Source organism: Chlorocebus sabaeus, chromosome 15 (assembly GCF_047675955.1).
Source record: "Chlorocebus sabaeus isolate Y175 chromosome 15, mChlSab1.0.hap1, whole genome shotgun sequence".
NCBI classification, from domain to species: domain Eukaryota; kingdom Metazoa; phylum Chordata; class Mammalia; order Primates; family Cercopithecidae; genus Chlorocebus; species Chlorocebus sabaeus.
The window spans coordinates 62,775,556-62,791,780 of record NC_132918.1 but is presented as its reverse complement, the minus strand read 5'-3'; the positions used below and the strand labels follow the sequence as shown (position 1 = coordinate 62,791,780).

Below are 16,225 nucleotides of genomic sequence, written 5' to 3'. Positions count from 1 at the left end.
GTCTCCTGGGTTCAAGTGATTCTTCTGCCTAAGCCTCCCCAGTATCTGGGATTACAGACGCCCACCACTACACCTGGCTAATTTTTGTGTATTTTTAGTAGAGACGAGGCTTCAGCATGTTGGCCAGGCTGGTTTTGAACTCTTGACCTCAAGTGATCTACCTGCCATGGCCTCCCAAAGTGCTAGGATACATGTGTGAGCCACCACACCGAGCCTATTTTCATTTTCTTAATGGTATCTCTGAAAGATAAGTTTGCAATTTTTAATAAAATTCGATGTATTAGTTTTTATTATTAGAGTTTTCTATGTCCTAAAAAATCTTTACCTATCAGTGTCACAAGATTTTCTTCTACCTATTTTCAAGGAATTTTACAATTGTTGCCCTTAGGCCTGTTATCCATTTTGAGTTAATTTTTGTATATAATATAAAATATAAGTACAAGGTTCATTGTTTTGTAGTGGATGTGCAGTTATTCCAACCTTTGTGAAAAAGACCATCCATTTGCCATTGAATTTCCTTGACATCTTTAGCAAGAATCAATTGACTATAAATGTTTGTCTACTTCCAAACTTTGTTCTGTCAATCTGGGCATCTTTTATAATATGAATACTATGTTGTCTTGAATTAAAAGACTTTTGTAGTAATTCTGTACATCACATAGTATGAGTCCTCCAACTTTCTCTTTTTAAAATTGTTTCGAGTAGTTTTAGTCCTTTGCTCTTCAATTCACATTTTAGAACCAGCCTGTTCATTTTTCCAGAAATTAAGGGATTTTAATTAAGATTGCATTGAATCTATAAAATCAATTTTAGGAAAATATGAATCATAACAATATTGATTATTCTAGTCAATAAACATGGTGTAACTTTCTATTTAGGGCTCTGTGATTGTCATCTTTTTTATGGTTTTCAGCATATAGCTATTACATTTATTTTTTATATTCATCCCTAAATATTTTACATTTTTTTATATTCATCACTAAAGATGCTGTTTCTTTTCATTTCAATTTCTAGTTATTTGTTTCTAGTATATAAAAATACAGCTGATTATGGTATATTGACCTTGCATCCTGTTTCTTTTCTAAACTCACTCATTTAAATAGTGTTTTGTTTTTGTAGAGTTACTTGAGATTTTGTAGACAATTATGTCATCTGCACTTACAGACAGTTTTATTTCTTCCTTTCCAGTCTCTATGCCTATTATATATGGTTTGAATTTATTTGCTAATATTTTGTGAAGAATGTTTGTGCTTATATTTATGGTGAATATTTGTCTACAGTTTTCTCATAATGTCTTTGTTAGGTTTTGGAATGCTGGTAATGCTGACCTCACTATATGAGTCTGCATCTCATACCTTCATAAAGAGTTTGTGATAAACTGGTATTATTTCCTTCCTTTTTGGTTGTGGGTTGGTCTGTTTTTCCCATTTCTTCACATAATTTGTGATTTTTTAAATTGAATGCTGTAAATTTTGAATGTTATATAATTCAACTTAATCTGAATTTGTAGTCTTTCTTTAAAAAAATGTTGAGTTTACTTTTGGCAGGCTGTTAAACTACTTGAGATTTTTTATTTGATATTTTTGATACTTGTTTTTAAACCTTTTAAAAGTTCTGTTCTAATGTATCTTCTACCCAAGGGCCAATTTAACCCTGCTGCCAAGGCATGATGGTGCTTGTGGGGGTTCTACTGAATTTTTCATGGGTGTACTAACCTCTCCTCAGTTCTGACTGTTCAGAACATGAATATTTCCCAGCATTATGAAACCTCGGAGATTTTTTCCATTGCTGTGTAGTAGTTTGTTTTCTGGTATTTCTTCTTTGCTTGACCTTCTAGTAGTTTACCCTTCATATGCACAACTTAGTATTTATCAAACACTTAAGGACACCCCTTGTGTAGATTTCTGGAGATTATTCTCTGCATAGCTTCCTCCTTTAAAGGTAACAATGTCCTGCACACTTTCCTCAGCCTTAATTCTGTGTCTTTTAAACTTAGTAAGAGCAATGCATTCTGCTTTGGGTTTCTCCTTCCTGCTCTGTGGTTTCAAAAGTACATCCAGTAAAAAGCCAGTGATCACAGGTTTCGTCTGGGGTTTTTCCCCCTTATGTCAGGAATCACAGTGCTGTGCTGCTTATCTCCTAGTGTCTGCATGTTTATATATTTTGTCCAGTTTTCTAGCTGTTTATAGTATGAGAGCAGTACAGATATACCCAGTATTCCATCATGGTTCGAAGGGGAAGTCAGGTCTATTTAAAAAAAAAATAAATAAAGTCAACACTATTCTATTACAAGGAAATCACTCCTAATGCAAAGGAAACAGAAACAGATTGAAAACAAAACAATTTGCAGAGGCATAGCAGGAAAAGCAAACAGAAATGAAGGTATGTGTAATGATATTCATATCAGACAAAGTGAATTTAAAGCAAATCACATTAAATGAGATAAATTAGAACAATTCGTAGTTAAGAAGTTTACAATTCGCAATGAAGATCTTTATTTAATAATTGTACCTCCCCCTCTCCCAAATAACAGCAGAATTTATATAACATAACAGCTATAAGAAATATAAGGAGAAATACATAGGAACGCAATAGTAGTAAGCTACTTGTACCTCTCCTAATTCATGGTCAATCAGGCAGACTCACTGTAGAGTATAGAGAAACTAGTTACTCACCTTTAGTCAGTTAGATATAATTGGTATATATCAAACTCTCTATACTGTAAACAGAGAGTGAAATTACTGTATCCATAGAATATTTATTTTAAAAGTATCTATACAAAAATACTCAGTAAGTTTTACATAGTAGAAATAGTATAGTTCACATTTTTTACAACAAAATTTGAAATTAATTATAAAAGTAGAAAACAACCCCCAAGGAAGAATTAGCACAGAAAATCATAAAACTCTCTTTACTCTTGTACTAAAAGGAAATCAAAACCGAAATTACAAAATTCCTAGAAAATAATGATAAAGTATATTGATCAGAACCTATTGGTTTTGACTAAAACAGTGCTCTTAGAAATTCTCAGCGTTGTACTCTTAAGCTACTAAACAAAAAGGAATAAAAGTATGTGAATTAAATATTCATTTCAAGTAATAAAATTAACAGCAAAATAAATGAAGGAGTTAAAAGTAAAAGCAGTTGTGCTTTAATAGAAAAACATAAATGACAAAAAAATGCATTGATAAGTGTTTCTTTTTGGAAAAAATAAATAATAAAAATTTTACATAGTTCATTTACGTCGTTTAAAATAATGTACAGGACTGAGCCTAGTGGCATACACCTGTAATCTCAGCACTTTGGGAGGCTTGAGGCCAGGAGTTTGAGACCAACCTGGGCAACATGGTGTCTCTACAAAAAATGTTTTTTAAAGTAACTGAGCATGGTGACACACGCCTGTACTCCCAGCTACTCAGGAGCCTGAGGCCAGAGGATTGCTTGAGCCTAGGAGTTCAAGGCTGTAGTGAGCTGTGATTGGGCCACTGCACTCCAGCCTGAACAACAGAGTGAGACCTTGTCTCTAAAAATAGATAAAATTATAGAAAACTACGAAAGCATAAATTAAATAAATTACAAAATTTTTCAAACATATACATTTAAGTGTAGCCAGGAATACTTCCTATCTTAGTTGGTTTGTGAGCAGATTAATTTATGTTCTGGAATGAACCCACTGTTAAATGTATTATAAAGATACCATAATGATGAGAGTTTGGATTTGTTGCATAATTAGACAGATTCATAGGTAAAAGAAAATAGAGATTCTGAAACAGACCCTCAATACATATAGACATTTAATACTATGATAAAGGTAGAATTTCAATTCATTAGGGAAACAATGGATTATTCAGTAATATAGTTTTGAGAACTAACTAGCTGTTTGGTAAATCGTGAACCTGTATCTCTATTTTGCACCAAAATGAATACCAGATAAATCAATAATATAAATAAAACTGGAGTAAAATGATGAGTGTTGTTATTAGATGGGGAGTTCACAAGCCCATAAACTATGAAGAAAAGTTTTGGTAAATATGACATTATAATAAAATTTCTTTCTGGGAAAAGAGAACTCCCTGTAGCCAAAGAGAGATAGAAAAGTTAGGAGTCACTAAAACTTCCTTGGTTCTTGGCAGCGTCCTGGCCCAACATTATATCCTCTTATACGCTCTTAAAGTAGTGGTTCTCAAACTTGAGCTTGTGTCAGAATCACCCAGAGGGCTTGTTAAAATACAGATGACTGAGCTTTGCCCAGAGTGTCTAGTTTAGTAGGTATGAGTGAGTGGGGTTCAAGAATTTGCAGTCTGAACAAATTTTCATGTGATGCTGATGCTGCTGGTTTAGAGACCACACTTTGAAAACCACTGCTTTACAATTTTCCCGAATTCTTCTCCTTTTGTGTTAAATAACTCAGTACCATTCTTTGCAATCAAAGATCCTAAATTAAACTAAAGTGTCGAGGTAACATGAAGTAAACAGTTTGCTTCCAAGATGTATTTACACTAACAAAGACCTGTACAAAGATAATCAATGCAGCATCACATGTAATAACAAAGGAACCTAAATGTCCCCAAAATAAAAGGACTATTTAAGTTATTATACATCCACTTATGGAATACTAGACAACCATAATAAAGAACAAGTTATTTATTTCTATATGTGTTGATTTGGAACGATCTTCATTTTAGCAATCATTGTTAAATTTAAAAATACATGCCCCTATTTATGCTTTTAAGAGGTAAACACCTGCATAAAAATGTCTGTATGTTATATAAGAACATTGGCTACCCTTGGGAAGGTAGGTTTACTGTTGGGGAGGGGATTTGTGTTGAGAAGGAAAATTGCTTCTTATTGTATGTCCTGTTATACTTTTTAAGTTTTCACCATTTGCAAAAACAAACAAACAAACAAAAAGCTATAAATTAGCAAAACAATAACTCCACATAGTTTTCATTTTAACTCACAGACAATAAAAGAATTAAGAAAGTGTGAGAAAGATAGCAAGATAGGAGGCTATCATCAGAGAGCAGTGCTTCAGACACATCATGGATATGGAGCATCTCAGCACCAGAATTCAGCCACAGTATCTGGTAGCTGATGTGGAAAGGAAATGAGTATGTTGACAAAAATAAATTTAAAGTATTTTATGTGATGGTTCTGCTGCTTCATATTTGAGTTGATTTATGAGCAGATTAATTTATGAACATGTTCTAAACCATGATGCCCTCAGTAAACTAAACTTCACTGAGTTTCTGTTCTCTCCGTTAGCCTGAAATACAATTCTAGACCTCATAAGTCTTTCTAAAATTGGCTGACCAAAAGTGGCAATTAATTTTTCTTTGTAAGTTCTTAGTTCTTTATAGTTTCCTTAATGAGTTTCCCTGAAAAGAAACCCTCTAAATCTTGTAGGGTCCTATAGCTGTAATTACCACTGTATTTTAACTGGGGTACTCATGAACTAGCAGATTGCAATTCATCAAAATAAGTCCTTCAGAAAGCACCATGTCTTCTATCCAGAAAAACCCAGCTACCACACAGATAACATAGCAATAGTAGATACTATGCATTCCGAATCCTGTGATTCTCCACGTTAATGTGGAGAGGTGATTTTAAAAATACATACCTGAATTAACTATCCTTTGGAAATTAGAAAAAATGTAAAAGAATAGAAAAAACACTGGGCTAGTTGTTACAGTATCATTGTATAATCTGCCTTTGGATGAAATGTGACCTCAGGTTGCACCATGTTCCTTTGTTGATGTATCTGTAAAATGCCTGTTCCTGCCCAACTTCTTTGGGTCAGTGATTACAAATTGGGGGCTGAGCGAAGAAATCACCTGTGTATCTCTGAAACATGCAAGAGTTTTTCCCCCACGTGGTTCTAATGCATGCATTCCACAGACCATTTGCTTTTATAGAGCTCAGGCTTATTTGAAGATCAAATGTGGTAGTACTTTTAAAAATCAAAAAATTGATATAAGCACATGGTATTTGCCATTATCGGAAATTGTGTATGATTATTTTAAAACATTGAGTTGTGATCTTCTGTGCATTAAAAAATACATTTTCCTTGGTTATTATACATTTGTCCTTAAAAAATTATATATACATATACATATAATTGATTGTACAGTTGTTTAGGCGTTAAATTTAGCTATCAGACAGGGATAAAATGGAGCAGCCAATCCCCTCTTTAACTCTTTTGTTTCCATTTCGCTTTCACTAGTAGAAAACGTAATTTGTGACATTTTGAGCTGGACTTCTAGATTTCTAACCAAACCCATATTCTCAAAGTAATGAATGTGGTGGGGTTGACTGCCCTTTCCCTTCATGGCTCCTTCACAGTTTCCTTTTCCCCTCCCTGTCTCTCCTTTCCTTCTTGCGAGTTACCTAGGCCCCATGCAGATACGTTCAGCTCTTGATTATCTGAATTAATGGATAGTAACTGGGACATACATAATCCCAGATGGTGGATAATCCAAAAACCATTAATACTTGGCTTTGAAATGTATTTAGTAATGTTTTAAATTGTTTTTACCTTTCTAATTATATGTTGCTAATGTTGCCATTAGTTTGCATTCCCTGAGTACATCCTAGTTGCTTGGGGGATTTAGTGTGAAGGGGGCACAGAAAAATGCAGAGTAACTGTGGTAAACCAGATTGATGGGATTATTATTGAGTTAAAATTTTATTTTGAATTATTTTTTCCAGTTAGTGATTAAGAATTGTCAGCATAGCATTCAGTCTATGGCCAAGCACAGCACCCGCCACACTGTTGAAGTTTAGGAAATATTTGTTAAATGAAGATTCTCAATTTTTCATACCAGTCTTATGATCAAATCAGGGCTGGCATGAACCAGGAAAAGAAGTCAGTGAAGAAAGTTCATTCTCTCCCAACCTCAGCCTTTCAACCCCCAGGTCAGTGAAGATGAGTATTCCCAAGTCATGGGCGTTTTCCCAAGATAGTGCCGACTTACAGGCTGTTTGACCAGCTGAGCCACACAGAATAACTCCTCATTAGCAGTGCCTTAATGCAGTGAGCCTTCAATAAGGGAAATATGCTGTTCTTTTAAAAGGCAAGAACTATACTTTGAAATGGGCAGGAGGAAGCTGGGAATTCCTTTTAGTAGAATATAACTTTCCATGATAATAGAAGCATCCAGAATAACAAAAACATAAATATAGAGCAGTTCTTAACCTAAGGTCCCCGAATTAGCCTAACTCCTAAAATGGCTTTCACTTGAGTAGATATGATATGGGGATGGGTGTGTGTATTTTTCAGAAGAGAGGGCTCATATGCTTGATTACATTCTCAAAGGGATCTGCAACTTCTCTCTACTGATGAATGGGATTTCAGTTTCACTGTTTTATACTTTTCATGAAATGTTTGAAAGTGGGAAACGAAACTCCCATGGCCACTGCCTCACAAATTTGCCTCCATTTGGACTTCAGAATGATCAGGGAAAGTAATTTTGTAAATTTCTCCAGCTATAGTTCGTTCCAAGCTGGGGACAGGCATAGGCTGAGAAGCCAGGGGTATTTGTTGAAAGACTGAACATGTGAATGGGCAATGGCAACACTATCTGTGACAACAGAACTCAGACCCAGATAAGATGCCCCAGAAGCCAAATTACAACCTTTGCAGCAAAATCAGTCCAGAACCTTGGTCAGTCACTGCTAACTTCACTATTTTTGCCCTACTTTCTGCTTCCACCACAGGACCAACCTAGAGAAAGCCAAATATGTTCCCCAAATAATCATATATGGTGCTCTACCTCTAGTTAGCCCTCTGCCATGCCTACAGCCTTCAATGGGGGCATACCTGAAGCCTCCTTCCCCAGACCCCATGACCCTGTAAAACTTTATCTTTCCCCTGGCTACTTTGGATTATCTTCCAAACACAGGCAGTGGTAGCTGAACTCTCTTGCTATTGCAAACTCTGAATAAATAGCCTTTGCTTATTCTCATTTGGGGGTTTTCATTTATTTCCACTTTGCATTGAGATTTGAGAGGTTCCAGGTGAACTCCCTTATCCTGAAATCTCTCTTCCACCACTACATCACAGAGCTGATAGTAATATCACTAGAGAAATGTTTCTTGGAGTTTAGCTCTTTATTTCTCCAGGAATAGCATTTTAAATGCATGTTTTATTTTAGGGGTAGTTACATCCCCATAGTTGATAGTGTAGAACCTTAGACTTAGAATGGTTCACTGGTAACACAGAATAGAGGAACACAAAATAGATGACCATTCAGCCAGGCTCCCAGTATCATGGGGCTTCTACATGGGGAGTGGGCAAATGCCCTTTTGGGCCTAGCAATTTTGGTATTATCTCACTTCTGTCACCCTCACATTTGTACCCCTCATTTTTATTGCTTTTATAATAGTATTTTCCTCGAAAATAAAATGTATATAAATTAATAGAGGTAGAATTCTAGGAGAAATTTGGCTATGGATACTTTGTGTCCCAGTCATTAAATGTGTGATGGCCATCGGCTGAATGGTTAGACCTGTAGAGTGAGACAATTTGAAGATGCACACTCAAGAGTAGGCTGAGAAGATGCAGAGAGAAACCACAACTTCCCATGTACGGATCTTATAGTTTGGTTCCCATATCAGCAGCATCAGTATCTCCTGGGAACTTGTTCAAAATACACATTATCTCTGGGCATAGTGGCAGATGCCTGTATTGACCCACCTTAAAAAATGATCAGGCTCCCCTTAAATCTTCTGTATCAGAAAACTTTGGGGATAGGTTCTACCAATCTGTGTTTTTACCATCCCTCCAGATACCTCTGCTGTATGCTAAAGTTTGAGACCACTACTCTAATTAGAAGAGCCATCCAATAACTTCTGCTTTTTCTCTCCTCATGGAGTAACATTTTACATGAATGCATGGTAGATTTTAGGAGCCCTGACAGCTGAAGCCAAAATATGATCAGGAAACAGGAATCTGTCACCTTGTCCAGTGCCTCTCAAACTTGTACATGCAGATCACCTGAAGGTTTTGTTAAAGTGAACCTCTGATCCAGGAGCACTGTACTGCGGGTGGGGCGGGGGGGCGGGGCGCTGAGAGATGCATATCTAACAAGCTCCCAGGTGGTGGTGATGGACCTAGGATTACTCTTTGAATACCAGGGTCCTAGGAGACCACACATCCAAGCTGAGGAACATTGGAGGTATGGGCATGCAGGTAACTAGAGCTCAGGAAATGAAAGGGGAAGGTTCCTGAGAGGTTAGGAGGCTTTTATAAATTCCTGCATAAATCTGATCACTTACTGCTTAGAATGTATGTTCAGGGATCTCCACAGAGAGATAGGGGAAGCCCAGGAAGAAGATTGATGAGCAGCTAGGAATCCTGTGAAAGGTCCAGCCTGTAGGCCCAGATCAAGATCATCTGTGGTCAAGAAGAGCTAACTTGAGGAAGAAGATTGATATTAATTAAATAAACATTTTTAACCACCTACTCTCTGCCTCATACCAAATAACCCCCAGGATCCTGTGATCTGCCGGAGAATAGAGAGAAACCGAAACAATATCCATAACTTACTATTTAGCTGAGATTTGTTTATCAGTGCCTTTATCTCTGGAAAATGTAACTGGGAGCAGTAACACTAATAGGTGTGAAACCTTCAGACATCAGACCTGGGCAAAGTAGTGTCCTAAACCCTGAACTGCCAGACAGGATCAGGGCACTTTCTGGAATAGAAAAGAAGAGAAAGAAGAGAGGGCCAGTGAAAATTAACCACAGAGGGTACTTAAAGCTATAGGTTAGAGATAAGAGGTCAAAGGCAATAAGATACCCCTGCTGCCTTTTAGGAATGGATTCCTTCTGACTCTCTTAATAGGTACCCATCTGTGGATTTTGGCCATGTCCCTTTGAATAACAGGAATTCTATTTCCAATGTAATTGTTGGTGTTGAGATTGACTGCTTATGGAGGCATAATGACTGTGGTCTTACCTTCATCCCTGAATAGATCCTGATATTTCTCAGCTTAGTGTTATACCTCATGTCAGTTCTTCCACCAATGTGTATAAATGTATTAGGAGATTTATGCAGAGGAAGTCGAAAAGTGTTATTCACTGTAGTTAAGATCCCTTTGGTATTTGAAATGTCTATGATGGTTTCAAAAAATAAAGTCACACATGTTTTATTTTTTTAAATGAGTTTCAGATTATGGAGCATAGGAGTAATTATTTTTAGCAAATCTCTATATGCAATTTTAGAAAACTTATTTGATCATAATTTCCTTTCCTGAAGGTAAAATGGTAGAGCAAAGCCTGTTTACAGACTTTCTAGAAGTAAAAACTGTCTCTGGTATGAATAAAAAACAGTTTTCATGGAGTCTAAAATTCATTTTCACAACATGGCCAACAACGGCACATTAATTCTTTGTATATTTAATTCATACACAGCAGTGGCTTCTAAGTAAATTTCTCAAAATACCCAGTAGCTTACTTGTGGTGGAACCCACGTAAGTGATCGGGTAGAGAGGTTACTTCTCAGCAGCTGTTATCCCCATAGTCCTCTCCTGTCAGGGCTAAGATTCCAACTGCTCCCTAGTTGGAATGGACAAGAGGATTCTCACAGAGAGTGCATCCTGTTCATACAACTATAGCCATATTAGACTATTACCATCATGCATTAGCTTTATTGGAATTTCCTGGTAAATTATATATGCTAAAGTTACTCAGTCCTTGAAGTACCATACTTGTAAGCCAAATAGCAGGCATATATCTGAAAGAGCTATGCGTGTATGAGAGAGAGAAGGAGAGAGAAAATGTTCGAGCATCAAAAGTTTATCATATTATGGTCATCTTCTATAGCCAACATTTTCATGATCTTCTTATATCCCTGGAAAAACGTAGATATACAAGGCTCTACTTTACATTCAGACTATTTTTGCAAAGGCATATTACAGTTGTTCTGACAAAACAGCTTCAAACACTTGCCAAGGAGAATAAATTACAATAGGAATGGGTGGTAATTATTAGAAACTTATTTTTGGAATAAGAAACCTTCCTTAATAAAGGGTTACGTACTGCCCTCTGAAAGAAAGAGAGAATTTTCCCCAAAGTCAAAAAGACACTTTTAACAGTTCATGTGCATATCCTGTGGGGGTTAAATTAGGTTAACATGTGTTCCCAAAAAGGCAAATTCAAGCTGGGTTCAATCCATGGATTACAGAGAACACTTAGAAAGCAAATTGGAATTCTTTAGACACAGTAATTCAAAGTTTCTGTTTTTTTCTCTTTTTGAAGCAGAGTTTAGCTTGATGGCTTAAAGGATTCAGATATATCCTCAAGGCATTCAGATATTTTTAAAGACCTAATTGAAATAGTTGATTAGACAAAAAATTTACCAAACAGGTAAGCATCCTTCAATAATGTATTCTACAGAGCCCTTAGGAGACTAGAAAGTGTAAAATTGGAATAAAATTATATATTTTGCACTCCCATTTTTTTGTGACTTTGTTTTCTAAAGAAGTTCAAATTAAATACGAGAATGCCTTGTGACCCTAAGTATAATGAATTCAGTGTTTAGTTACAATTTTAAGACGTTTTCACAGAGTTGATATAAAGGAAAATTCAGAGTATATTAATTTCAAAAGAACTGAATACAAAGAAATCCAATATAAGAGCCTAAAATCAGTCAAAGAAGTACCCAAGCACACAGATAAACATTTTTGGCTTGCTTTTATTTTTCTTGAATACTAATACAGAAATGGATTCTGTGTTTATCCCATAGCAGGCATAGATTATTTAAAAATTGTTAGCTTTTAAAAATACAAGTGAACAGAAAGCAAAACACAAATTGACACCATTGAGCAAAAATCTAACATTGCTTTTTTGTGTAAGAATGCTCACCTAGTGGTATCATTTCATGATCACAGGTTACTCAAGATGTCCTTATAATGTTTGTTAAATTAAATTGAATATAGCATTTCTACATTACTTGTTCTTGTAAGGTTACTATGCCCATATCTCACTAAAGAGCCAGTAATGGGAAAGAATAGGGAAATGGACCTAGGATTTAATTCTGTTTCTCCATATATAACCCACTACAGCCAAGTTGGATTAAGGCTATGTTTATTTAAAGCTCAGTCAAATTGGTCCTTTTCATAAACTCATTGGTAAAAATGAATTTCTCTTGGTGTTTCCATGGGTCATGCACCGAGCAATAACACCAACAGTAGTTACTGATCCCCTGGGAATAGCAGCTTAATTACACAGAAGTTTGAAATAAAGGATAGTGGTATAAATGCAAACATAGAGACATGTCCTGTCTTTGGGTGGTTTATTATTAAATTTAATACCTTGGATACTCTTTTCTCTTTCTGCAGATCTTAATTACTAAGTAGATATGGTAAAATACGAATTATTGTATTATCACAAGTGATCAAATATATATGGTTATGAGCATGGCAGTCTGCAGGTGTAACGTACATAAAGCAAGATTGATACTATCAAGCAGTTAAACTGAAGTTATCTTTAAGGGGAAAAGGTTTAATGCTACCCTTAAGTGTAACTTAAACTCTCACTAAATATTTTTAACTGCAATAAAAGCATGTTAATTGTAGGAATGACTTCTTTACAAGACCTCGTTTCTTAGAGTAAGTTTTTCTTTCCAAGAATATAAAAGCTTACTGAAATAATTTTTGTTACTAACTCATTCTGTAAAGAGCTTTTTCCTTGGCTTTTAAGCTCAATGAAGAAAGCCCAAAATAGCACAGGAAATTTGTGTGTTGTGAATATATATATAAAAAATAGAAGAACTAAATCCAACTGGGATAAAATGATTAAATTATTGATAAGGTCATTGTTGGTCCCAAAGCATTCCATTAGTTATATGCCTCTTCTTAAATATTTTGAGAATTTGGCCTTAATTTTCTTATAATTACATATAAAATAGAAGAGACAGCATTTTACTTTAATATCCTCTCATGTACAACTTATTACAGTCTTTATATAAGAGAAATATGCTAGGCATCTAATGATACATTCTTTTCTTATGTGTTTTTGGTATTTTTTCTACCTCCTGGATTATTTTTGTGCCACCACTTACAAGATCAATGCCTGTACTTCCAAATTAGCTATCCCATTGCTTCTCAGTAAAGGTGGCTTTACAGTGGGGTTAACAAGACTTCTGTAAATACATAAAGCGCTTAGCAAAGTGTATAAAGGTCTTTACAAAGAACTTTCTGGATCTCTTTCTCTCTTTCTCTGTTTCTGTCTTTCACATGCACTCACACACACAGAATTTGGTCCTTGCCGTGGAATTTTACAGCAGTGTACTTGGCAAGGTACTTAAAGAGTGAAGCAATATGAAAGATTTATAAAGCAGCACATTGTAGATAACACATTAAATATAAAAGTACTAAAGACATGCATTGTGTGTAGTTTTGGAGATATTAAATATGTGAACAATTTGACACAGAAAATAAAGATGTATTTTATTCAGTGTAGATTACTAGATGTTTGCAGTTAACCTTCCTGACTGCTGCAGTGAAGATCGCTGCATGTGTGTATCTTCAGAGTCAAAAAGGATGCAAGAGAAGTTGACGAATAACTGACAGTTTGTTGTAGAAATAATGGGTGTAGAAATAATGGGTATAGAAATTATTTCTAGGAAGTGGGCTACTTTGTTTTTTTGTTGTTGTTGTTGTTCTTAAAGCACTATCTGTGATAAAATCTAAGATGTGATTGCTGATAAGAAAATGGCAAGAATTTGAGCTGTAAGGAAAGAGGGGGAAGATTGTATTCTTAACTGTAGTTGTGTATTAACCTTCATCTAGTTTCCTCATTGATGGATTTTTCTTCCAGTTGTGTCAGCTGAATAATTGTAACCATGTTCTACATGTTTTAGTTGTTTAAGAATGCAGACATTTGTATCGGTTAAAAATCCTTTGAACAGGGGCCCAAAATGGTTTACTTCATGTATTTTTTTGCTGTGCCCATCTCTGGTTCCCCTGATACTCTTTGCAATATCAGTTAATTCTTTGTAATTGAGAATAGCGGCCTATTTAATTTAGAGATGTTTTTGTACTTCTTCGAATAGTAAATATTAGCCTTTGTAATTTGAAAGAATTAGAAGTGTGTGGAGAAGTATTTTTTTTCCATAAGCCATGTAAACAGAGCCATCTTAGACCAAAAAAAATTGTGTTAACCACCCCTCATTTAATTAATAGTAGCAGAGTAAAAATTGAAAATTATAAAAGATAAAAATTATGAAAGACACTAACATTTTTTAAATTTGAACATTTAAAACATTTAAAATATTTTAAAATGGAAAATTATAAAAGATACTGTAACATTTTTAAAAAGATAAGTATTGGGCATTTTAATTTTTTATACTGAAAAATTGAGTAATTGATATAGTTGAAAATACAATCTAATTATTATATTGATTAATATGATGATGTGAATAAAAAATCTTAAGTGTTCAATCACATAGTTCCTAGTAAACTATGATACATATTTGTGAGTATACAGTATTTTGTCATATCTTTGATTTCTCCTTAAATATATTACTCTCTGAGGAAAGTACGATTTTTTTTTTGCCTTGCTTTAACCCCATAGATGGTTATATTTGGTTTCAAATTTTACATAGAAGTAGCATCTCTTTACTAATTTTTAAAGGATTTATTCTATATTATTTGATGCTGCTAGAAATTTGAAATTTTTACTCTTTTGCTATGTGCTAGAATCACATAGAATTCTAGCTGAAGTCCTTAGAAGAAGATTTATGTAAGGAAATTGTAGCCATGTCATGTAAAATTAGAGGTCAATGAATAAAAACATCAAACCAAATTTTTTTCTTGTAAGAATTAGATATAAAGAGTTTAGCATTTATTGAAAGTCTAAAGTGTCACTATTTATGATGTATATTTATACATTGATGTTGCTTAGCTGCTTATGTTTACTCTGTGGCGTAGATATTCATTTTCTAGGTAATAGAAGTAAGTTTGAAAAGCACTCCTAGAAAGGTAGCCTTACTGATCAAGTATATCGGTTGCAAAGCTCAAAAAATTAAGTATGACTATATCTTTCATTTAAAATAACTATCTATGCTTGGCCAAAAAAAATAGATATCTACTGGCCTTTTCCCACACTTAATTTTAAAATGAATTATTTTAAATAGAAGTGAGATGTGAGAATGCAGTTTTCTAAGTTTGTATCAGATTTGTCATATAAACATTTGCAAAAGGGCAATTAACAACAACAGTAAATCAGTAGAGATCACGACATTTTGGAAAATTTTATTTTTAACTTACAACCTTACCTGTGAAAGCAACTACTAGACTACTAAATATTCATTTTCTCTTCACCTTTTGGGAATTTGTGATTTCTATTAAATATGAAAGATTTTGACTTTTTTCAAATATGTGTGTAATACTTGTGTATATAATAGCATTTAATGATTATGGCCTAGTTATACAATTATAAAATTCATTTGAAAGCTTAAAAATTAGGTTTTACTATATTATATTTTTGATATATAATATTTGCTCAGTGTGTTCAGTTAATAGTTTTTCACGGTTACCTGAGAAAATGATCACTCTTTACATTACTCTCGAAAGTACTGTCTTCTGAATTTTTGTTTTGTTTCTTTCCAGAAGGTGGGTGCGGCTGCTGTTTGGACGAGAGTTCCCCCTGCAGGACCTTCTGGTGGTCTGGGATGCCTTGTTTGCAGACGGCCTCAGCCTGGGTTTAGTAGATTATATCTTCATAGCCATGTTACTCTACATCCGAGATGCTTGTAAGTGTTAATGACCTTGCCTACATTTGACTAGATACTCCTGATTTTTAAAAATGTTTTGCCTTTTAAACAGAGTTGGTGTTTTATTATTTGATTTACATGTACCTCAATTTTTATAGTTGGGTAATATATTGAAATTTCAAAGGAATATACTAAACATCCCTTTTGTTGGTTAACTGTGTACACATTGGGAGATGTGAGTTATTTTATCCTGAGAGAATTAGAATATTCTTCAGAACCATTTTTCTAAAGACTTTACTCCTGCTTTAATCTCCTCATTACACACAGTTGTGAAGTGCATCTATAAAAGCCAGTATTTGAGATATGTTTAGAGCTCCACCTTCTGACAGGTAGGGAATATTCAAGGATGTTTATCAGGGGATTGGAGTTATTTTTATAATGTCAACACCTTGCTAATAAAAAAACAAATATTGCATTTAAAGGTATTTTAACTTTCTTCCAGTTAT

General features: G+C 34.6%; 1 protein-coding gene across 12 annotated transcripts in view; it reads left to right on the top strand.

Annotated features, from left to right (window-relative positions):
* Positions 1–16,225, top strand: part of TBC1D5 (TBC1 domain family member 5) — a 567,416-nt gene that overhangs the window by 389,958 nt on the left and 161,233 nt on the right. For all 12 annotated transcript variants that reach the window (XM_073023627.1, XM_073023630.1, XM_073023626.1 and 9 more), the window contains one exon: positions 15,616–15,758. In XM_073023627.1, the coding sequence (XP_072879728.1) occupies positions 15,616–15,758 (143 nt within the window). The remainder of the gene's footprint in view (positions 1–15,615; positions 15,759–16,225) is intronic.